This window comes from Ochotona curzoniae, unplaced genomic scaffold, assembly GCF_017591425.1.
Source record: "Ochotona curzoniae isolate NIBS_2020 unplaced genomic scaffold, NIBS_Ocur_1.0 contig_64, whole genome shotgun sequence".
Classification (NCBI taxonomy): Eukaryota; Metazoa; Chordata; class Mammalia; order Lagomorpha; family Ochotonidae; genus Ochotona; species Ochotona curzoniae.
Window position 1 is genome coordinate 12,100,599 of NW_024466502.1, and position 24,196 is coordinate 12,124,794.

General features: G+C 46.2%; 1 protein-coding gene across 7 annotated transcripts in view; it reads left to right on the forward strand.

Moving 5' to 3' along the window:
• ABCC4 (ATP binding cassette subfamily C member 4) overlaps nucleotides 1–24,196 on the forward strand; it is a 234,314-nt gene that overhangs the window by 39,193 nt on the left and 170,925 nt on the right. For 5 of the 7 annotated variants that reach the window (XM_040991240.1, XM_040991237.1, XM_040991238.1 and 2 more), the window contains exons 2-4: nucleotides 3,746–3,856; nucleotides 4,332–4,452; nucleotides 14,569–14,793. In XM_040991240.1, coding sequence (XP_040847174.1) covers nucleotides 3,746–3,856; nucleotides 4,332–4,452; nucleotides 14,569–14,793 — 457 coding nt within the window. Of the gene's footprint in view, nucleotides 1–3,745; nucleotides 3,857–4,331; nucleotides 4,453–11,188; nucleotides 11,343–14,568; nucleotides 14,794–24,196 lie in introns of those variants that run through there. The other 2 variants (XM_040991243.1, XM_040991242.1) reach the window with 2 other exon arrangements.

The following is a 24,196-nucleotide window of genomic DNA, read 5'->3' on the forward strand; positions in this document are numbered from 1 at the left end:
CCTGCCCAGGCTTCTGGAAGTGATGCCAGGGGTGGAGACATTTGGGGTGAAGGTTGACTCCCTGGCATCTTATTTCCTATATCCTTGAGCTGGTAGCATCCTGCAGTTGCATTGAGTGTGACTGTGTTTTGATGAGCTTGTGGGCAGCTCTGGTCTGGATCATAGTTAAGGTCATCTACTGTGGGTCTGATTCTGTACATGAGTTCACTCAGTCTCTGTGTACTGAATGTGTGTCACACATGGTTGCGGTGTTTGATAATGTGGATGTTGTGCTATAGGGCCGAGAGAGCTATGAGTCCTGGTGAGGCAGTTCTGAGAGTTATGCTGCTGCCCTGGCTGAGTGCTGGGGAGACAGGATGACTGTCAGACTGAACCGGCTTGACAAGTGGCCCGTTCTCACTGGTCTGGAGTTGTTGGCTTTTCCTCATGGTTGAGTTGGAATCCAGTGCTGGTTGGCTGAGGTCACCATGCATATGATTCCATAACATTAGAGTGGTCTCCTGTTTTGGTAGGCTTGTCAGCAGATGAAAGTGTAAACCATCAGTCTGCCTGGCTTTTGGAATTTGTGTAGTGGGATGCACTGGGTAGTTCCTTGAGTCCAAGTAGTTGCTGATTTCTGGCGTCCTGTATTCGAAGCTTTAAGCTGATTCAGATACTGTAATTCCTTGTAACAGTCCTCAAAGTGATGCAGTTAAATCTTCAGCCGGTAGAAGGGACAGACCTGTCAAAGTCTCCTTTCTTCGCTTTGTAACTTTCTTTTCCCAAGCTGTCATTGCTCCTAGATTTAAAAAACTCTTCATGTGAAACAGATACAAATGAATTCCATCTAGAAATACTAGTGTATATGGTTGGGGGTGGGGAAGGAAGGGAATTGGTGTGGGGAGAAGCAGGGGGCTGGTACAGTAATTAAGTCCCTTCTTGGGTTGTAGCATCCCCAGTTTGGTTCAGCTTCCCATCCAGCAATCTGGTAATGCGCACCATGGAAGTCATCAGATGATGGCTGAAATATCTGGATCCCTGCCACTCAGTTGGGAGGCCCCAAGTCAATTCCAGACTTTAGCCTTCTCCAGCCCTGACTGTTGTAAGAAGGTGGGGAGTGACTTAGTGGATGGAGGTCTCTGTCTACTTTTCAGATAAAATGAGCATAAATCACTTGCTGAGAAATGCCATAGGTTGTTCTGTTGGGAGGAGCAGGTGTCAGATGTGCAGGTGTTATCTCAGACATAGCTGGGAAACTCATGGAAAGTGAATCTGGGCTGCTTAGGTGACAATCCCCTGGGAACTTGTAGTGAGGAAGGTGAGCTGACTGCTGGCTCTTCCCATTGGGTGACAGCATTGCCGGGGGTGATCCAGCAGTGGGATGGTGATGGAGCATTCTAGGATTCTTTAGGAGGGAGCTCCTGGTTCCTGGCTTCAGCCTGGCCTTGCCCTGGCTGCTCTAGCCATCTGGGAAGTGAACCAGTGATTGGAAGATGTGTGTGTGTGTGTGTGTGTGTGTGTGTGTGTGTGTGTGTGTGCGCGCGCGCATTCATCTCTCTCTCTCTATGTAATTCTTTCAAATAAATAAATCTTCAAAAAAAAAAAAATCAAGAGAATGGGTCCTTGGATATCTCCTGCAGTGTGCTTCTGTCCTAGGCAGCCTCATGTTAAGTTTTGGGGTCAAACATGAGCCTTTTCAAGGCTTATAGGGTTCCTGAGTTCTCAGGCTCAAATAGAGTGGCTGCTGTCCTCATATCCCATGCCTCAGAGCCCCTGAAATGCTACCATCAAATGGCAATTGGAGCCCACCAGGCTATGGGTCCCTGTGCAAAGTTGTCCCTGGGTAACACATTCCGGTTGAAGATGGTAAGTGGCCCAGGAGCCAGAGGGAGAAAATGAGCTTGATTGAGTGTCTTCATCTACCAAAGTCATTAGCGGTTTTGTTGTCATTTGTTTTGTTGTTTTATTTCACGATTGATTGGCATGTACTGCACACATTTATTTGTGGGTATTTAAGGATGGCTTATGGAGCCCACGCATAAGGGCTGAAGTTTGTTGCAGGAATAGTTTGGGGTTTCTCTGCTGGAACTGGGGGATCCTCAAATCTGTCCTACTGGGTGTTCTCACCCATATTGGGCAGATCGTCTCCAGATGTTTTCTCTCTTTACCCAAGGCCCTTACTGAAAGGGTCTGAGGCTCGTTTGAGATCACAGAACCAGGAGGCTGGCTGGGGGCTTTCTAGCTGAGGTGCACTTAAGCAGAATTTGAACGTGAACTTTCCAGGACTGAATCCAGGACTGAATTCTGAATCTAAGCTGAGGGCAGCCTCTGGCCAAACAGCTCAGCAAGTTTCCCATTGGTTATGGTACTCTTGGGCTTGGGAGGAACATCAGAACCTGGAGATAGCTAGACGCTGGTTGCAGGTGTCGTGGGTACATTTGGAGTGACCGAAGTTTGGGAACCCTGGGTCCCATGCGTGGTGGCAGGGGGTGGATTCCTTTCTTCCGACTCTTGCACAAGTGCCCCCCGGGGGTGCCAGGAAGCCTGGGTTAGGCTACAGCTCAGTTTTAATGATTCACAGATACCATTTGCTGAACACGTATTCCCAGTGCACCTGCTTCTTACTCCTACCAAGTGCTGGGTGTGGCAGCCAATAGGAGAAACTCAGTTGCCAACATCATGGGTTATTGTCTGTTCTTGGAAATTTCCATACTTGAACCAAACCAGTAAAACATTTACCTCTGGGCTGTCTATCTCTACATTCAATATTATTATTTAAATGGTCTTAGAGGACTTACAGGCTTTTAAAATTAATCTCAGAATATGATGTTTTGGGGTTTACAGAGTTAACCTCAGTTTTCATTTTTAGAAATATAGTTGGAAATTATACCTATCCCATATTTTTATTAGACTTTCATCTACTGGTTTTACCTTCTGTTGGTACTTTTCAATTCTGTTGTTCCTTCTGTGGTTGTTCAGCATCACTTTGATTAATTAGTTGGATGCTCACATAACCCTACATTGTCTAATGGGATCCCTTCAGGCTGGCTCCTCTGTCTTTTGGACCCTTTCCCGTTATTTTTAAAAGAGATTTATTTATTTATTTGGAAGAGTTACACGGAAAGAAGGCAAGGAGGGAGAGGGAGAAAGAGGATCTTGCATCCACAGGTTCACTTCCCAGATGGCCACAGTATATCTAGGGTTGGACCGGGCTGAAGCCAGGAGCTGGAAGAGCCATCTGGGTCACCCACAAGAGTGCAGGGGCACAAACACTGATGTTGTTTTCTGCTGCTTTCCCAAGAACATTAGTAGGGAGTGAGATTGGAAGTAGAGCAGCTGTGTCTGAAACTGGTACCTGCCCATATGGGATGCTGGGCAGTGTTGGCGACAGGTTTACCCATTATACCACAATGCTGATCCCCAGGGTTTGTTATTTTACATTGCAAGATGCTGTTATTAGCCTCTCTGGTATGTTCTCTGTCTCAGCTTTGGGATCAGCCATTTCTTCAAGTAGCCTTGACTGTTTTTGGAGAGAGGGAGAATGATATAAAAACTTAAGATCCAGGTACTGTTCTGGGAGTGTCATGGCTTCCAGGGCTGCTTGGTGGCTACAGCTAGTAAGCTTGTTGTGTGTGTGTGTAAGCGCATATTTAATATTTTCTCTAGCTCTCTGTTTAAAATACAGATTTTTTACAAAATCCATGGATGTTAGGCTCTAGACAAATGGGTGATTTTGGATATGTCACTGCCTTTTCCTTCTTAACAGGTGGCTAAACCCTTTGTTTAAAATTGGCCATAAACGGAGGTTGGAGGAAGATGACATGTATTCAGTGCTTCCGGAAGATCGCTCCAAGCATCTTGGGGAAGAATTGCAAGGGTGAGAAAGAGGCAGTGAGAAAAAGGGTGGGGTGAGGGAGGCTCACAGGTTTGCTGTCTGGGGTCCCTTGTCTTCCATCTGGCCCTTCTAGAACTTGATTCCGTAACACTCGTCCCTCTCCTTGCCTATGTAGTGGTCTGAAGGAATTTGGAGTGTATACGTGGAGGAGGGAGGCCAACCCCCCATAGAGGGTGCCTGAGGTGATGTCACTGGAGGAGGTTGCTGTATGGTCAGCCTGCCTGCCGGGTTGCTGAACACTCAGCAGGCTTGGCTGTAGCCTTTTGGCCGTGGAGACTTTCCCCCTCAAGGCCCATTTCTCTGCTGTCTGTATTCCTTATTAGCAATTAGCCAGTACTTACAGGTGGCTGCAGAATGCCCCAAATAACCCCTGCCTGTCACCCTGCCACCTACCTACCTCTGGTTACCTGTGGGACAAGGTATTCACTTCTTGACCAAGCCTTATTATTCCTTACAGATACTGGGATAAAGAAGTCCTGAAGGCTGAGAATGAGGCACGGGAGCCTTCCTTGACAAAAGCCATCATAAAGTGTTACTGGAAGTCATACCTGATTTTGGGGATCTTTACATTAATTGAGGTAAAAGTTCTGATATGCAATGAGTTGTTTTCCAAAATATGTAATGAGTTGTTTTCCAACTCACTGATGGCTCGTTATTGAAGTGAATGGGCACCCAAAGCGAGAGGCTGCCAGGTGGGGTTTGAGTAGAGTCCAGTGAGTTCATGAATTCATGCACTCACTTTAGTTTTTTGTTCTTGGTGTCTGGGTGGAATTTGCTGAGTGAGAGGTAGCGTTTTGATAGCCTTATAGCAGAATGGCTGAAAGCGGTCACTGGACAGTCCCTGACAGAAAACCAAGAGGGCAGTGACTTCTGTTCCCTTGAAGGGCCTTCCCCTGGAGGTGCAAGGCAAGGTTCTGCACGGGGCCACCAGGCCAGGTGGCTGACATCTGTGTCCTGCTGGAACAGATATTGGAAATCTGGGTACATGGCCTGGACCCTTGGTGGGATCTTAGCACCACCGTTAGGACATAGATGGTCCTATTTGTCTTTAAGGGTGGCAAGAATAGAAGTTGCTGGGAGAGGGTAACTTCAGGTGGAAAGTGCCGAGTTGTCAAAAGTACATTTTTTGTTGAGGGTGAGACAGGTGGTTCTGCTGACTTCAACAAGGGAGGGAGGTATAGCTGCTGTTTATGTCTTGTGTGTATTGAAGGTCACTGACAGCATCAAGGAATTTGGTCAGGCAGCTTTGTGCTACCTTCGCTTGGATGGCCTGGGTGGTTGACATTGGCAGTGGTGACAAAGGTTTGTTGACCCGTGTGCCCAATGATGAGGGCTCGCTAAGAGGGTCGCTCCCATGGCCTGGCTGCTGCCTTGCCCTGTGAAGTTCAGGTGGAGCTATAGGAGAGGGTGCAAGAGCCCTTCAGGAATTTCCCCTCCACATCTTTGACCTGTGCCAGCATACCTCTGCCAAGGGACTTTATGGTTACAGTAAGTTTGAAATAAATCGAGAGAGAGAAGCTAATGTTGCTGTGGCTTGCATGTGCATGGTTTTTTTGACCAAATGCAACTTTGCAACTTCAGTGAGCAGAGCTCTCCAGGGTTCTCTGTGTTAGCATGCCCTAGAGCCTCCTTGGTGCCTGTGACCTCTGCCAGGTGGTAGCTCAAGTGTGGGCAGAAGTGTCTGGCTCTAGAGGGACCTCACACAACTGTTGAGCCACCTCTTGGAGCTGATTCTGTTCTCCAGTTAGTGTTTGGAGGCAGGTGCTCAAGGACTTGGAAGCAGGATGTCTTTTGGGGCTGGGTTTAAACTGGGGTTTTGGCTGCTCTTGACATGAGGGACTAGTGGGGTCTCTACATCCAACATGCAGAAGGACCAGATCCCTTTCCAGAGAGAGCTTGCATGGCTTCTAATGGGAGAAATTGGCTTGGAACGAGAGGCCGCTGAGGTTGGGCTTTCTCCCAAAAGAGGCATGCACCATCGTGGGGCTAGGAGCACTGACACCACAGATGGTTATACTTACTAGTAGGTCTAAGAAGGTTAGAAGTGGAAAAAGCCAACTGCGGCTGCAAGTGGCAAAATGGTGGCCTCTTCTGGGAGGCTGGCTGTGGGCAGGTATTGCAGGAGAGGGTGAGATGGAGCACCTGGCTGATGGGGAGACTCGTATTTACCAGCAGGCTGGCAGCCACAGCGGCAGCAGCAGGAGCAGCAGCAGTTTACACTCAGCAGTAACAGTGGTACTCTTCACAAGTTGGAATACTCCGACTAGCAGTGGTGGTGGCAGCGTTGGGAAGGGCTCCTGCTCAGAGTGATAGCAGTAGTACTCAGTAGTAGTAGCTGTCTTGTTCAGAAGTACTGGCAATGGCAGTATTAGTAGGGGTTCATAGTAGTGATAGTAGTGGTACTCAGTACTACTGGCAGTACTTCCCAGCAGTAGTACTACTAGTAGCAATAGCATTGGTAGGGGGTTCATGCAGGGGGTTCTATGTAGTAGTACCATAACTAGGAATAGTAATATAAGTGGCAACACTGCTCGTGGTGGTTGTAGTAATAATAAATAAGCACTTGAAAAATATTATGTACTAGGACCCTTTGTGAGCACTTTTTTATACAATATTATTGTGATCCTTTTGGCCACTTTGACATGATGGAAGTTATTGTAGACCTCCTGTTTTCTGAAAGAGGATCTCACTGCCAAGCTCAGACTCAGAATGTTCAGGGCCGCTCAGAATGGCAATGGCAGTGATCAGCCTGGAGCCCTCTGACTGTGAGCCTCTTCATCTCTTAGCCATGGCCCCATGGTGCCGTGAGAACTTTGTTTGCCTGTATACCTGATTGTTAGGCTTAGTCAGGGACACTGGGTTGAGCCTGAAGGTATCCTGGAGCAGTGGAGGGTAGCTGCCAGGAGTCAACTTAGGATTTGGGGCTGCCTTCCTCACCCAAGTTCTTTAAACAACCATGTCTCTAAGATTCCATGCTGGTCTTGGATGATGTTGACACTGGGACTGATGGACAGGGCAGAGGCTAAGTCCCCTGCTTTCCTCCTGAATGGGGCCATCTCTGTGATTGACATGCCTTTGGTCCAAGTTAGGAAGTCACATGCACTTGATTGGCAAGGCCAAGAATCCTGAGTCAGTCACTAGCATGGGTTGGATTGGTGATGGGGGCAGTTCTTTAGGTTTGGCATCTGGCGCATCTTCTTATTGTGGGACAGACTCCAGGCCTTTGGTGTTGGTATAGCAGGCTTGGTCTCTGATGGTCAGCATGGCCCGAGCTGGTTTGTGCTTTGTGTATACTGATATCTTGGAGGTTGGTGGTATAGAATGCGACAGTGGCTGTGTATTCTCCTTGTGAGTGTAGTGACTATTGAATGCTGTTCGTTTGAACTCTGTGGCTTTAACATAACAGCTGGAAGAACTTTTAATGAGGTTCAGGGAGCTATGGGGTCATCAGCTAAGCTAAAAATAAATGGTGTTTTGTTGGTTTGGTTTGGTTTGGTTTGGTGGTACAGAGAAGTCTGACTTTAAACACAGATGCTCTTGTCTTAGACCTGGCCTGTTGATAGTCTGCTGTTTTGGAGAAGTTAGGGATGAAGCCATTTCTCAAGATGCACCTGTTTTCAGGTGCAGTTTGGCTTTGCGATCATCAGAGTGGGTTATTGATTAGACAGCATGAGCACTAGTGAGTAACAGGAGGAATGAAGTGGCTTCTGATGTGATGTTGCTTGGGTTGCCTGCCTGCTCGTCTTGAGGCCTAGACTGTGAAAGAGTTCCAGTACGCCAAGTGTTTTGTGAAAGGCGAAGGGCTCCGTTGTCCCTTCCCATTTGTCCAGTGGACAAAATTCCCAGGGCAGCATGTGTCCCAGACTGGGTGCTGTTCACCAGACATGGTGGGAACAAGACTCTGGGTGTTAATGTCGGTGACACAGCAGCAAGCAGAGGCAGGGAGCTCTGAAGCTTAGATTGCAAAGCAGTGCATCCGTCACCCTGGAGGTGACCTGCAGTCCACCAGTTCCCATCCCATGATTCCTTCTGTACCCTTGTGGGGCTGCCATAGAGGCTGAAGGGAGTCCCTACACTGCTAGGATCCACAGGGAGGAGCCTTGGGGAGACTGAGCCAATTCCTAAGGCCCAGGCTACTTTCCTGCCTTGCCCTTTGTCTTGACACTTGAGCTGGCTTGCCATGGAGTGTGAAGTTGGGTGCATCAAAGGAATGAGGGTGGGCCTCTCAACTGCCTCACATGGAAGGAAAGCATAGCGGGTCTGCCCTGTGCTTTTGAACCTTGGCAAAGGGCCTGTTCAGCCACCAGCCTTGTCTGTTGACTTGGCTTTTGCCAAGACCACATTGTTTCAGATCCAGGCTGGAGTTGTAGCAGCTGCTTGAGGCCAGTGTCTGTGTTGAATTTTGTTGAGCTGACAGCAAGGAGTAAAAACCTGCTTGTGCTGCAGTGTGGGTTCAGGGATGTTTTCACAGAGCCAGGCAGGGCCCTTGCAGCTCCTAAGTCTTCCTTCTAAGTGCTCCTTACCCTGTGTCACTCAAGCCAGGAGCCCGGCTATAGCTGTTGGTAGTGGAAATCCAGTGCATTCCTGACATAATACCACAAGCTAGAGGTGGGGCAGGCATGGAGGAGAGCAGTGTGGGGAGCTGCAGGGCAGGGTGTGGCACGGCCCTGTGGCAGGTGTGCAGGGTCATATCCTCAGAGATGGCCTTGAGCAGCAAAGGGTCACTGCTTTTAAACCCATTTGCTTTGCAAAGTTCAGGGGAGTAGGTGATCATTTAGGAAACATTGTTTTTGTGTCTGGGAGTTCAGTGCAGTGGTTAAGCTGCTGGTTGGGACACCACTCACTATTCCATGTCTGGTTCAAACACCAACTTCTCTCTCAATTGAAGCTACCTCCTAATGTTCACCTGGGAGGCAGCAGGTGGCGGCTCAAATGCTGGAGTCCCTGCTACTGATAGTGGAGACCTGGATGGAGTTCCTGGCTCAGACCAGGCTGCTGTGGGTGTTTGGGAAGGTCACTGTAAGGCTTGAGTTCATGTTCAGAAGCAGAAATCCACAGAGAATAAAGTTTAGTTTAAAACAAGATTTATTGGGAATGCTCCCAGGCGAGGTTCACTGGTTTGGTATAGACTGTGGGCCAGGGAAGTCACAGCCAGGGAAAAGGTTTTTTTTTTTTTTTCTTTTTTATCAGGGGGCTGTAAAGGTGGGGGGTTTGGAGGACAAGGGAATGTGCCTTGTATGGTGCTAGAGTGTCATAGACTTTCTTCGACATTGGTAAATTCCTAAGTCACTGCTGGCTGAGGAGGGAGTTGCCTTCTATAGGTGTGTCCTTATCAGCCACCCTTCTTAGCCTCCTCCTAGGACACCCACCCCAGCTGGGCTTCCATTCCAACCCATTTCTCGGAAAAGGGGTGGCATTGATCTCTTGGCTGATCCTGTTGAGTTGAGGCATTGAGAGGAAGGGCTATGGGTGGACCGTCAAGGGAGGAGGTGGGTAGTTGGACATATGGGTGCAGCAGCACTTGATTGATGGCCACATGGGAGACCTCTTGCACCCCTGAATGGATGTGAGTAGGAGACACATAGCTAATAAAGGTTCTAATCCTGGAGCCAATCAAGCATACAGGGAAGAGCACCATTGATGTAGAAACAGCATTCTTCCTGTAGGAAGAGGCACATTTCTCCCTTGCCTTCCATCAGGAGGTCCAGAGCCTGGCTGTTTTGAAGTTCCACTCAAACCTAAGATGTAATTTGTCGTTGGAGGGGATCAATAGATGTAGCTGAGGCTTTGAGTGCTGGTTGCTACTGCTCTTCCACGTCTCGCTAGGTGATAAGACCGTGGACTCCTTTGAAACATTTCTGGATGGGAGAGTCAGTTTGACTTTGGCAGGGTGCTGGAGTTGCATCTGCTCAGCCCCAATATTTTAGTCTTTTGTGTGATAGTTTTGGTGGGGCGGATTAGGCTAGAACAGGAGTGAGCAGAGGCTTGTGTTGAGCTAGGAAGAGTTGGTTAAAAGGTCGTCGAGTGGGGAAGCAGCATCTAAAAACAGAAAACAAAGCTGTGGCAAAGAGAAAGATTTGTGATTTGTTTGGTGTGTGCATTTTAGCAAGTGGTTATGGAGTGATTAGTGGACCTCATCTGGGAACACTCCCAATAAAGCTTGCTTTAAGCTAAACTCTATTTTGTGTGGAGTTTTGGTTCTAAACATAAAATTCAACCTTACAGCGACCATTTGATGCAAGATCTCTCTCCCCCCACCAATGAAATAAGTAAATGAAAAAGTATTTTGTGAATACTTGTGTTCATGATAAAGTAAAAAATGAACAAATAAAAAACCCTCCAGAACTCTAAAAATTGAAACTTCCAACAGCTTTCTGCAAAACTTGGGTTTTAAAATGGCTTATCTCCATTTTTCTCCTTCTGCCATGGGGTCTTTCAGCAGCGAAAGGGTTTTAGGAACGTTGTAAGAGAACCAGCCTCTTTTCTGTTAAGAGCACACTTGGTTTTCTCCTGGGACTCTTGTCCCAGAAGCATAGTCGGAGCCCACACTTGTATTCACACTGTGAATACTTCACACCTCAGAGCGCTGGATGCTGTCAGATCTCCTGGGCACCCCTGGGGTAGCCAGGCAGGCTTGATCATGGCCGTGGCCATGACCCTGGGCCACAGGACAGGATGGATGGACAGGCTGAGAGTCGTGTGCCTTGCATGTGGCAAGTCTGGTTTCTGAAGTGAAACATTAAATCTTTCAAGTTAGTGCTCGAGTTCTCTGCCCTGATGGTGGCTGTCCTGCTGGGTTCTTTGGGGGCCCAAGCCCGAAGGGCAAGATTTTAACTCTCCCCTGCCCACCAACTCTGTGCTGCGTGGTTAACTGCTAGACATGAGGGCCAGGCCTTGTGGAAATGTTTTTTTTTTTTCCTTAGGTTTTAAATATAAGTGGAGGGTTAGACATAAAAAGCAGAGCCAGGGCTTGAACCAGGTGCTGTGACATAGGTTGTGGGTATTGTAAGAGAGATCTTTAGTGCTGATTCTGTCTTCAGCATGGTTCCGTCCTGGTTGTTGGCAGTATTTGAGGAATGAATCAGCAAATGGGACACTTTTTTTGGTTCATCTCTGTCTGTCTGCCTTTCAAATAAAATGAAAATGCCTAAAGCTTTTTTAAAAAATCCTGTATGGTTTCAAAGTGAGGAATGCTTGTGCTGGAGTAAGGATTGTAGTCTTGGCTTTCGATAAGACTCTTCCCTAGGGCATAGATCTGAGCAACTTAAAATTTTTTTTTATAACTGTAAATAACACATTTCATACATTCCTTAGGTTACCGCTCCAAGAAGACAGACTTCCCTTCTGCAACTGTTGACCTTGTTCTCACACCCAGAAAGCTTTAAATGCTTAGTTACAAGATTGGTCATGAGCATCTCCCAGTTGCTTCATCTCTAACTGGTTCAGGATTAGGCCCACGGATGAACAGGTGTGTGGGAAGACAGACAGGCATGGGCCAGCCATGCTCTTTGATAGGAGCACTGAGCTGGTTTGCTCAATAAGAGGGCTCAGACCTGCCAGTCTTCGGGAACAGTGGAGGAGGCAGTGACCTGCCTTCGGCCTGTGTCCATGTTTGCTGGGTGTGTTGTTTCTCTGATGGGAGGTGTCCCTCTTTCTTTCCCTGTTTGAGTCCTGAACCCCATCCATGCCACACTGAAGCTGGAAACTGTGCGGCAGGCAACAGGGACTTTCAGAGGAGGTGAGATGTTTCGGCAAAGTGTGATGGCAGGAGTGACAGCTAGCCTTGGCTGGCCTGTGTGCAGCTGATCCTGGCGTCCTTGGCAGGGGCTTTTCTGTGTGTCACTGCAGTAAACTGTAACCACTCTTAGAAGCTATTCCAGAAACTTCTATTGCCTCTCTCTCTTTTACTCTAACTTAATATTTAATTTGTTAGTTTTGAGATAGCATCTTAAATTGACATTGTAGTCAAAGGCTTAATGTTCTGTTAAGTAAAGAATTCAAGTAAAGGTAAAACAATCAGTTAGGTGGGAAAATAGGCAAGGGTTCTAGACAATAGTTCAATGAAAATATATTCAGTTTCAAACATCAATTCTAACATACAGAATCGTTAACATTGCAGTGTAAAAATTATGTAAAATTGTAAAATTGTAGCGTAATTATTAACAATTTGATAAAGTTTTAAAATAGAATTTGATTAAACACTTTAAAAAAAGTTTCACTTTTCATGGTACAGTTCTATAGGCTTAGGGGTTTCCCCTTTCACCCTGCCCCCCAAACTCCCTTCCTCCCCCACAAATTCTCCTCCTCCCCGACAAACTTCCCCCTCCCGGCAAAACTCCCCTCCTCTTAGCTCCTGTCCCTCCCAATCTCCCTTCCTCCCCTTGCCCCGAACAAAGCAGTATTTTCAACAGCACTGATATACAGACATTTCTTTTTGTTTTGTTTTTTTTTTTAATTTTTAAAAAAATATTATTTTCCACATGTAAGGGTGTCTGGTTATTTGCCTTTCTGGATCTGGCTTATTTCAATAAACCCAGTGTCCTCCAGTGGCAGCCATTTTCATGCAAATCCCCTTGAAACAAATGGCTGAGCACAAAATGAGTGTGGCCTGTGTCCTCCTGTGTCCTTGGTATTTGACCGGCTTAGGCTTACGTGGTGCTTCCGTGGCCTCGTGCAGGGCAACGTGGTTGGTGAAGTGTGTGTGTTTATGGTCACCAGCGGGGTGCAGGCATCATGGCCCATGTGGAGACAGAGGGCCTCGTCCATCAAAATCCTGCCGAGGCACTGCATGCCAAGAAAGAGCATGTTTCTTCTTATTCTTTTTCCTGTCTTTGTTTCTTTTCTTTCTTTTTTTTTTTTTTAAAGTTCTTCATCTGTATTGTGCATGGGCTCCTCACCTTTAATGGAGAACAGCTATCAAAGACAAACCTGTTACCTGTGTACGACGCCCATGTTAATAGGGAGGGGTTGCCTGGAAGGAGAAGCTGGTCTCAACGTCGTTTTTTTTTTTTTTTTAAAGATTGATTTATTTTTATTAGAAAATCAGATTTACAGAGAGAAGGAGAGACAGAGAGAAAGATCTAGTGTCAGGTTCTTGAAAGGCTTCCAAACTTTTGGCATTTTGTCCTTGAGAATCCAGAGGAAATGATGTGGATGGCCTCTGTGTTTACTTTAGTGACTTGGATTTGAAGCTGGAGCATTTGGGAGGAGGCCGCTTTGCGGAGCTTGTAAGGAAGAAGCAGCTCTGGGTGGAGTGGCAGGGAGAGCTCCTCTGCCTGCTGTCCCAGGGTGCTTGGTGGTTTCCTTGCCTTTCTCTGTGGGAGGTTGCTTCCCTTTGTGTCCTCTAGGTGAGCCCCAGTGCCTCCCAGTTTCAGTTTCTGCCTAGGGAATAGATGATGATTTCTTCAAAACCAGCCTGGGACAAGTGGCTTAGTAGTTAAGATATCTGTGTCACTTTTCGTTTTCTTGAGACTTACTTATTTTTATTTGAAAAAAAGAGTTAACTCCAAAAGAAGAAAAGACAGAGACCACTTGGTCATTCCTAAATGCCTGCAATGGCTGGGGCTGGGCTGGCCTGAGGCCACGAACCAGGAGCTTCTTCCAGGTCTTCCCACATGAGTGCAGGGTCCCAAGGACTTGAGCCATCCTCTGCAGGCCATTAGCAGGGATCTGAATTAGAAGTAGAGACACTAGCATTTGAACCAGCACCCAAATGGGATGCCAGTGCTCAGCTTGCTATACCGCCATGCTGGCCTTGTTCTGTTGTCAAGGTGACTCACATTGATTCTCAGCTTTGGCGTCTGATTCCAGCTTGCTGCTAATGCAGACCCTGCAGTATCAGAGGCCCAGATTGAGGTTCCAGCCCTTGGCCCATGCCTAGGCCTGGTCACTGTGGGCATTTGAAGAGTAAGTCAGCTACTGAGAGCTCTCTTTATCATCCTATCCCACAGAGCCTCCAAATAACAGCAGCAACAAGCCAGTATGTGCAATCTATGGCTGATAGAGAACCAGTATGACGTCATCTTTTATCTTGACTTCTGCATGTTCAGTCTTTGACTCCAGACTGCTTACTTAAGGTGCCAGTAGATGTCTTAGAGAAGGTGGAAGTACTTGTAGGTGCACCCTAACTTCCAAGACCTGTGCATGTAGTGTGGCCTGGGACAGATCTTGGGGGCTCCCTTTCCTCATTCATGTTGGTGGCAACATCTTGGTTCTTAAGGGCTATTGAAGCGGAAGTGGCTGAGCCACAAGCTTGCCTCATGCCAGTGCCTTCTGGACCCAGAGTTTGGGAGCATGGATGAAGTGGACGAGAGTTGGCTGTGGTGCCATAACGCAGTTCCTTCCCCTTTCCCTTTTCAGCTGCTTTTTTGCTCCTGCACTCTGGGCTGAGATATCCTGCTAGTTGGCCAAATATGTTTTGAAGACACTGGTTATAATTCTTATAAATACAATACATAGTGTCCTAAGCACCATGCACTATAGCTCTGTTGTCTTTAAACTGAATATTTTAACTTGATGTACAAATGACATTCCATTTCTCTTTAAGAAGAAAGGAGCCCTGTTTCACATTTACATTGATGGAGGATCACCATACTTTGTCAAGATGCCCAGTTAACCTGTTAATTAAACTTGTGCTGACAAAAAGATCAGTGAAGTTTTTGTTACTAAGGTTTCTCTTTTCTTGTTTCTTTTAGGAAGGCACCAAAGTAATGCAGCCCATATTTTTGGGGAAAATCATCGATTATTTCGAGAACTACGATCCCTCAGATTCAGCAGCCTTGCGCATGGCGTACGCCTATGCTTCTGTGTTGACTGTCTGTACCCTCATCTTGGCCATTCTGCACCACTTGTATTTTTATCATGTACAGTGTGCTGGGATGAGGTTAAGAGTAGCCATGTGCCACATGATTTATAGCAAGGTAAGTGCCACTCGCCATCAAGACCTGGCCCTCGCCTTTGGTGTCTGAAACATTTTGGGAATGTTTTGTGCAAATGTTTTGTGAAAAGGGTGAAAACACAGTCATTAGAGCTATGCTGGAGAAGCCCCTTGTTTGCATCAGGCTAACGGGTATCTTGCTGTCAAAGCTCATTTTTTCTTTCTCTTGGAGCAAATATTGCTGCTATGTAGGACTCTTTTTGCTGCTGCATCAATGCTGCCTTTGATAACATTTGGCCATGGGCTGTTACAAAATACTGAATTTATTATCGAATCTAATTAAAATATCAAATTGATTTTCGCTGTTTTCATGACTGAAACTCTTCATTGTGTTCATAGAAATTTTTCATTGTCTGTTTAAGCCTTTATTAACATCAAAGTTTTATTTCAAAGCAAACTTCCATGAAATTGGTTCTACCAAATTAAGTCTAAGAGAAAGGAATATATTTGTGAAAGGGAATATTTATAATTTTACAATGAATCAATTAAGTGTTTCCGGTATAGTTTGATAGCTGAGGAAAATGTCAGTGGAACCAAGCCAAATACAGGAAGTGTTTATTTTCTAGAACTATTGGCTCTTGTTTCAAAGAGTGTTTAAGGAAATACTGGGATGTTTGGGATGCTACTTTCCATTTGAGATTGTGTTTTAGTAATTGTGGAGAAAATATGCAATTTTTCTATTTCGTGTTGCTTTTCATTCAATTTCAATTTTTGTGTCAAATTTCCTTTCCCTTTATGGCAGTTGGAAGGGTCCGATGTGATTTGACTTGTATTGAGAACTGCATGACATTGTGCCACAGTTTGCCTGCTCTTCTTTGCTTGAAAGGATGGAGTTTCGGACCTTTACACAGATGTTGCCATGGGGAGGCTGGGATGGGAGCTGCAGGTCTCTGTCTACTGCATCCTGCGTATCTCTTTGCCTGGGACTGTCTAAAAATTTTTTTTAAAATCTTCATTTAAACAGAAAAGCAAATAATTTAAAGTGTTGCTTCTTCTACCTCAGTGCTAATTATCTAGGACTTCTGTTTATTATGAATTCATTTCTTTGCAAAATGCAGAGTATTTTGTCGCAGCCTCCTTGGAGCAGTGTTTTACCAAACTTGAACACGAATCTTGGAGGCCTAGTATCTTGGCTGGCTGCAGCATACACTTGTGGCTTCCTTGTCTGGACATGGAACTGGTGCAAATGCCCATACATTCTAGTGAGAGGATCTTTTCTGCTTTCCCCTCTCCTCTTTCCCCTCAACTCCTCCTCCCTCTCCTTCTCATCACCATCATCATCATCTTTGTTTTCCTGTTGTGCTCCCTTCTGCCATTCACAAGATGTGTACTCCGGTTTCTCTGTAAATGGGCTAGGTTTTGATCTTCCCAGCTCCTGGCTATTTCCAGTAAACAGGTAGGAACTGGTCATTAGCACTCAGCCTACGGGAATGCCCCTTGGAGGCTGCAGGCAGGCTTGGTGTGCTGGCTCACCCATGCAGGGCTCTTATGAGCTGTGGTCCCCTGTTTTTCTTCCCCTTTACACCAAGGCTTTGGAAAGCAGCCTTTGGGAAATCTGAGCCAACCTGGCAGATTTGCTTACCTGACTGTAAATATCTCCCAAAGGTATTAATTTGCCAGCTTGATTGCTCTAGAATTGTCTCTGTGCGAAGTCGCGAATTGCTTGGACTAAACCATAGACTTAACCTGAAATTCCAGAAATGTGAGAAAGCCAAGTGCCCTCTCATGCCAGCCGGTACCCTGGAAAAATGCCAGTGAACAAATCCACAGTTGCTTGCATGTAGGCTGCTTCCTGAGGGTAGAAGCTGGTGCCAGGAGCACCTGTGATTGGCTCACCTTGAAGAATTTGCACTGTGTGCCCAGATCTGACCCCAGCTCCCAGGCCTGGGGCAAAATCTGATTACGTTATTAGGGAAGTGACTGCTAAGTTCATGGTTGTGTGTGGCATTGGTTCAGCTCCCGGGACTGTATCATATGGGAAAATAACTTGTTATTTACAAAGCAAAAAAAAAAAAAAATCACTTTTAGCTTTTCATCATTGGTTTTTGTTTTAATCATAGAAAAGTTTGTACACCACTAAGTTTAGCAGTTTAATCATTATTTTTAAAATATTGATTTCTAAATCTTTAAAATGGGGCCTACACAGTGATGTAGTGGATAAAACTATTGCCTGGGATACCAGCATTCCATGTGGATTTTGGCTAAAATCCCAGCTGCTCCACTCCCTTTTTTCTTTTTATTTTCAAGATTTATTTATTTTTATTGCAAAGGCATATTTATAGATGGAAGGAAAGACATAGAAAGGTCTTCTGTCTGCTGGTTCATTCTTCAGGTGGCCGTAATGACCAGAACTGAGCCAATCTGAAGCCAGGATCAAGAAGCTTCTTCTGGGTCTCCCATGTAGTTGCAGGGTCCCAAGGCTTTGGGCCATCCTCTGCTGCCTTCCCAGGCCACAAACAGGGAGCTGGATGGGACTTGAAGCAGGTTGGACATGAACTGGCACCCGTAAGGTATCCTGGCATACGCAAGGTAAGGATTTAGCCACTGAACCATCGCTCCAGGCCTAGCTGCTTCACTTCTGATGTAACTCCTTATTAATGTGCCTTGGAAAACAGCAGAAGATGGCCTGAGTGCTTGGGCCTCTGCACCTACATGGGAGACCCAGAAGAAGCTCTTGGCTTCAGACTCTGGTTGTTGTGACCATTCAAGGAGAGAATCAATGGATGGAAGTCTTTGTCTCTCCTTCTCTATCACTCTGTCTTTCAATAAAGAAACAAATCTTTACTAACGATTTAAATTAGAGACTTAAGAGTTATAGTTAAAGATTTAACAAGATTTATTTCTTTGTTTGAAAGAAAAAGTTAGAGAGAGCAGAAACACAGAAAGAGAATGACTTACAGGCCTGTTACTGTAGGCCTCAAAATGACAAGCCCTATAACAGACCTTACAGCTCATACATTAGCATATGGATTACAGGTTAAATCCTCCTTAGACGTGAAGCTGTAAATTTTAAACATGGTAGTCGTTCATCCAGCCTGGGAATCTGTGTGTGTGTGTGTGTGCATGCGTGTATGTTTCTCTTTTTTTTTCTTTATTTTTGACAATCTTTACATAGTTAATTAGGGCAAAAAAGGTTCAAGGACTACAGGAAAGTGGGTAAGGCTATTATTTCCACATTGTTTTTTTTCTTGTATCTGGGATTAGGGGGGATAAAGGGAGAAGCCCCAACCAGTCTCCCACCCATCCCAGGTCCCTGATGTGGGACATGCTCCGAAGGTCTTGCTCAAGTGGTTTTGATAGTTCAACAGTTATTAATTGCTGCCAGTCTTGCCATTCCTAGCATGATGAGGTCGCTGCAGAATCCACTGATTGACATAGTCCACCTTAGAGTCTCCGTTTGCCCAGTTTTTCACTGCCAACATATGGCTAGGGTAGTTGATCGATTTGTTCTGTCCTCTCTTGTGGTGCCAGGTATCCTTTGCAGGTTCTGATAGACTGCCATATCCTCCATGTGCACCTGGTTATGCTCTCCACTGCTCCATCTGAGCCTCTGAGAAGGCTCGGCTCTGGCACTTGCACTCCATGGCAGACGATGGGTTCTGAGTTCGGCAGTTCGATTGGGGAGATCCCAAAAGAAACTTTGAGGTGATCCCAGACCAGATTCATATGTGTACTTGCAAGTTCAGAGACTGGTACAGTCCATCACCTGCTTTGGAAAGGATCCCACTGAATCGAGAGGGTGAGAGTGCTGTGAGATGGAGATGGGATTCTAGGCACAGAGAAGTGGGAAAGGTATTCAGGGAATGACAGCAGCACAGTTTGCATTAGAAGAACAGAGGGCATGAAGAAGGATATTCAGAAAGGCACATGAGGACCAGGGAGCTGATGGTCTGATCATGGAGAGGGAGCTACCTAAAGGTGTGCTTTGTTTTTCGTTCAGAGTTCATATTGGTTGATTTACTCCTCAAACGCCCATGTAGACTGAGATCCAAGCTAGGGATCCCCTTTAGCGCTCTCTCCTGCATGGGTGACAGGGGCCCAGTTACCTCAGCTGTCACTGCCAAACCCAGAATAATCATGGGTGGAAACTGGACTCAGGAGGCACAGGAGGGCATTCTGAGGTGGGGCATGGGAGTGTTTAACCGCTAAGGCCAAATGCCCACTCCCTTTTAGTTTTTGAGTAAGAGAGATGATGATGGTCAGGGTGGTGACTTAGGAACTGTGCTCCAGCCAAGTCTCTCCCTATTGAATTAAGTTGGAGACTGATGAAGATCAAGTGACCATTTATGTGTCAATCTATTTCTGGTTTCTCCATTCTGTTCTCTTCATCTGTGTGTCTTGCTTTGTGTGATACCAAATTCTCTTGGTTGCTCTAGCTTTGTAAGTGTTGAAATCAAGTAGTGCTAAGCATCCCTTCCTGTTTTCATTTTTAAATTGCTCTGGCTATTGTGAAATCTTTTGCATTTTCAAGTAGATGTTAGCTTATCATTTCCACAGAAAGGGACATTGGTATATTCATTGAAATTACATTAATTTTACAGAATAGTTCAGAGGAAATGGAGATCTTAACATTATTCAGATTTGCACTACGTGAATAATGCACATCCCTTCATTGTGTCATACTTTATTTTCTCTTGTTATTCTTATAGTTCAGTTACATATTTTTTTAACATTTTGTGTTTTTGTTATTTCTAAACAATATTTTAAAGTTTTTGCTTTCTATTTGTTGCTATATACACAGATGCAATTTCTTTTTTTGCTTCTGCATTGTTTTTAATTCCGTGATAAATAATGATACAATTAACTATTAGTTTTTGGTGTATTTCTTAGAATATCTGTACAATAATCATGTCTTTGAAGAGACACCTGTCATTTATTCTGTCTAGTTATCAAGCATTTGTGTTTTGACTTCTAAAGTCTTTTGCTAGGCTCATATGCACAGTTAGGTAAGATGTATTTGTATTTAAATGCTCCCGTCATTACCACCATGCAGTGTTTATGCTCTATTTATTCTTGACTTAACTGAATTATTTATTTGAAGGATAAGTAACAGATAGAGGGAGTGAGGTAGAGAGATAAGGGAGAGAGATAAGGGAGATAGATCTTCCATCCCCTGGTTCACTCCCTAAATATGCGTGAGAGGCAAGTCTTGGCCAGGTCTAAGCCAGGAGCCAGGAATTCCATCCACCCTTCCCACATGGTGGCAGGAGTTCAGTCACCTGGGCATCATTTGCTGCCTGTCCAGGTAAATCAGCAGACAGCTGGATCAGAAGCTGAGGAACAAGGACCTGAACCAGGCTCTGCTGGGCATTACTCCCAAGCTGAGACTTAACACACTGCAGTGTTTGTGGTTGAAGTGTTCAACTAGGGCAGCTATCTCTCTGTCTGTTCCTCCTGTCAGGGTTCAATGTTTGTGTCTATCTTCAAATTGCTACTATTCCCAGCCAGTGATTCCTTTTCAGTTTTAGAGTCTCCGCTTGGCTCCTCCCTGGGTGCAGAGGCCTAAGCGCTTGGACCATCTTCTGCTTTCTCAGGCACCATGGCAGGCAGTTGGATTGGGAGCAGAACAGCCAGGTGGTAGCTCGACTCACTGCAGTGCAGGCCCCTGGGACAATTTGTTTCAGCGTTCTAAAATCTATTTCTTGGAGTAACGTGGATCTGCTATTATTATTTATATGTTTTGGAGAGTTTGTCTTTTCCTGCTGTGTATTTCCCATTTTCCCATTTTACATCCAACGTGAGTGCCAGCTTGTTGGTGTGCACTCTGGCAGTGTCCTGAAGACTGCTGAATGTTGCAGGAATGCAGGACTTATTTATTCATGAGTTTGAATTTGTGTCAGCTTGGTTTAATGCTTTGGTAGGGATGAACTTTGGATGTCCCTAATGTGGTGGGATTAAACTTCTAAACCTTAGGATCTTCGTGAAGTTTGAATTTTCGAGGGACAAGTTGAGAATAAGTCTGTTTTAGGGTAGGATTTCTCAACCTCAGCACTACTAACATTTTGGGCTGGGTAGTTCTTCACCGTGGAGTGTCTGTCCTGTGCATTGTTAGGTTGTTGAATGGTGTTTATTGCTTCCCCCAACTGGGTTTTAATCGCACTGCCTGGCTGAAACAACTGGTGGTGTTCCCTGATGTCAGATGTCCCTAGACACCAAGGACACCCTGGTAGAGAATCACTTCTTGGACGGGGGGGTGTGTGTGGATTCTTTTTATTATTTATTATTTTTAACTTTTGATGTTTACTTAATTAACCAGAGTGAGAAGGGTTGAGGACTAGGGGAGTGTGGGTGAGACCATTGTTTCCAAATTTTTCCTTTCTTCCTCCTATATCTGGGGGAAGGGGAGAAAGAAGAGGGAGAAGCTGAACACCCAGCCTCCCCATTGCCTCAGTACCCAGGGATGGGGAATGGCCACCCGATGTCATCCCAGGGTCCCTGATGTGGAGCATACTCAGAGGGTTCTGCTCAAGTGGTTTCAGTAGTTCTGAAATGCTGTTGATCTCTCCACTCCAAGGATGAGGAAATCCTTTCAAATTCCATCTGCAGACATAATCCACCTTAGAGCCTCCAGTTGGGGGGATTCCCAGAGAAACGTTGTCTGAGGAGGCCCAGTTCGGACTCATGCACTCCATGGTCAGACCATAGATCCTGTGATTCTCATGATTGGAATTCTGAATCAAGTGGTTCAGTTGGGTGGATTCCCAGAAAACTTTGAAGTGATTGCAGACCTGACTTATGTGTGTGCTTGCCAGTACAGAGTCAAGCTCAGTCTGTCACCAACATCAGCTTATGCACACACTAGTAATTGCAATTGCTGCAATTGCTGCAATTGTCAGTTCTACTTCCAACCCCTTGTTTTATGTAAACCAGTGGATGCTGTGGCCTGGCCCAGCCCTACCCACCACACACTTGGCTCTTATGTACACCAGCGGGAACTGCAGACCCCCAACAACCCCCACCAGGCCTGTTCTCAGCCCTGGTTCCTGTGCTTGCCAGTATGTGCAGCTGGTCTAGTTTGTCCCACATCCCATTCAGCTCTTGTATACATGAATGGTCACTGGAGCCTAGTTCAACCCAACCAGCCCCACTATCTCAGTCCACACTGGTGCTGGTGGGTGCCACTGCCTGTCTAGCCAGGCCCACTCCTAGCTGTGATCATTAACTCTGGCTCAGGCTGCACCCGTGGATAAAGTCATTTAGCCCAGTGTGGCTCTCCCCATAACCCAGCTCACATTCAGGCTAACGGGTTGTAGCCCTGCCCAGCTTGGTCTGCCTGGGTTCCAGTACTCACACTCACCAGTGCGAGCAGTGACCCAACAGGAGAGCCCCTGCAGCCCCCCTACCAGCCTCTAACTGCCCCCCACCTCACTCTGGGTCTCACCTGCACTGGGTGTGTGCTGCAGCCCAGTCTGGCATGGCCTGTGTCACCTTGGCATTTGCCAGCAGGGGCTGTAGCCTGGCCCAGCCCAGTCTGGCATAGTCTGCCCCTCTTTCCAACTCATTCTGGTGGATGCTGCGGTGGGGGGCCTAGATTCTAAGGCAAGGTCTTTCTGGTGTTTCAGCTGTGGATCTGTGAGTGAGGCTCCTGTACTTTGCCGTAGGCTCCAGCTCTGCCCCACCTTCAATGTTTCTGTCCAGCGGGCCCCTCCTTGCACCATTTCCCTGCTAAGGCTGGATAGTCTTAACCTGTGACCTACAAGCCCAGGCTTCAGCCAAGATCAAGTAACAGTCCCCTGTCCTGTTAGTCTTCAGGGACCCACCCTTTGAGACTTCCTTGCTGACAGTAGCCTTGTGTCACAGATGCCAGCTGCTGCAACTGACTGGAAAATGTTCTTGCATCTGGAATTCACCTTGCTAGGAGTGGCACCTGTCTCGGGGACCAGCTTTGTTCTATGCCTCTTGAGCACTTGTCTGAAAATGTCAGCCCTGAAATTTGTCCTGTTGTGTGGAGGTATATGTACCAGGAGGAGATGCCATAGCCATTGTGACAGTCTCCCCCGAACCCTCTCTGCAGATTAAAAGCTGGGTTGTTGCAGGGCCTTGGAGCCAGAAGCTCTGAGTACAGTACAGGGTGTGGTTGTGTGAACTGTGGGGTATTGTTGTATGCCAGTGTGCAACAGTGCTGCAAGAAACAGGCTGACGTACAGAAGCCGGAAGAGTTAGAAATACAAGATTCAAGATTGATAGTGGGGACCTGGGTGCTCACACACTTAGGCCCCTGAATGAGCAAGTTGCTCCCAGATACTGGTTTTATTAGGTTTCTTCTAATAAGTTATCACAAAGAGCTTAGGGTCTTGTAAAACAACAACAAAATAGGAACAGTAGAGATCACAGAGACCGTCTTTATTGTTTATCCTAATGGTTCTGGACGGTTGGGTTGCAGGTGGTAGACCTTCGACTGATCCTAGATTAGCACCCAATCAACTACAAAAATTCCCCGAGAGCCTGACCAAAACACTGGTCTCCCAGTATGTTTATCAGCATCTTTCCCAGGTGGTTGGCCAGCTCAGGGGTTGGGAGTTCCTTTGTATTTGATAAGGTTGCCAGGGGTAACTCTGTGAGGAGAGTGCCAGACCTTGAGAAGACAAGAAGCCTCACACCTGCTTGCCCAGCCTGCTTAATTCCTAGGCCTAAGTGTGTTGAGTTACAAATAATTCTTTACAGTGCATACCTGTTTAACTTTCTTGTTGAACAAACAATGTGCAGGTGCATATACTAGGTCAGGGTCCCCGACTGGGCCCCTCCCAGAAGGCAAAGTGGACAGCAGACTACAGAGAGAGGCAGAGAACAGATGAGGTGCTCTTGGAAAATGGCAGGGCCAACTGATTATCCTGTCACAGCTGATGATGGGTTTACATTTCCATTCATTTTCAGATTTCTTTATCGATCTGAAAATGTTTTTATTTCTCGTTTTGAAGATTAAAAGAGTTACAGAGAGGGATGGATCTCCACCGGTCCAGTTCCCTGTGGCTGCAGCAGCCAGGACAGAGCCAAACTGAAGCCAGAGCTGGGAGCTTCATTCAGGTCTCTCACATGGATGTCGAGGCCCAAGCACTTGGACCATCCTCTACTGCTTTTCCAGACCGTTAGCAGGGAGCTGTATTGGAAGTGAAGTTGGTGGGACATGAATGCATGCCTGTACAGGATGCTGGAGCCACAATCAGTAACTTTACCAGCCAGGCCATAATACCGGCCCCTCCTTTATTCTTTATTTTATTTTATGTTATTTAAGATTTACTTGTTTTTATTGAAAAAGCAGAGTTACAGGGAGAAGGAGAGACAGAGTTTCCATCAATTGATTCACTTCCCAGGTGGTCGCAACAGCCAGAGCTAAGTTGATCTGAAGCCAGGAGCTAAAACGAGGAGCTTCTTCCGGGTCTCCCACA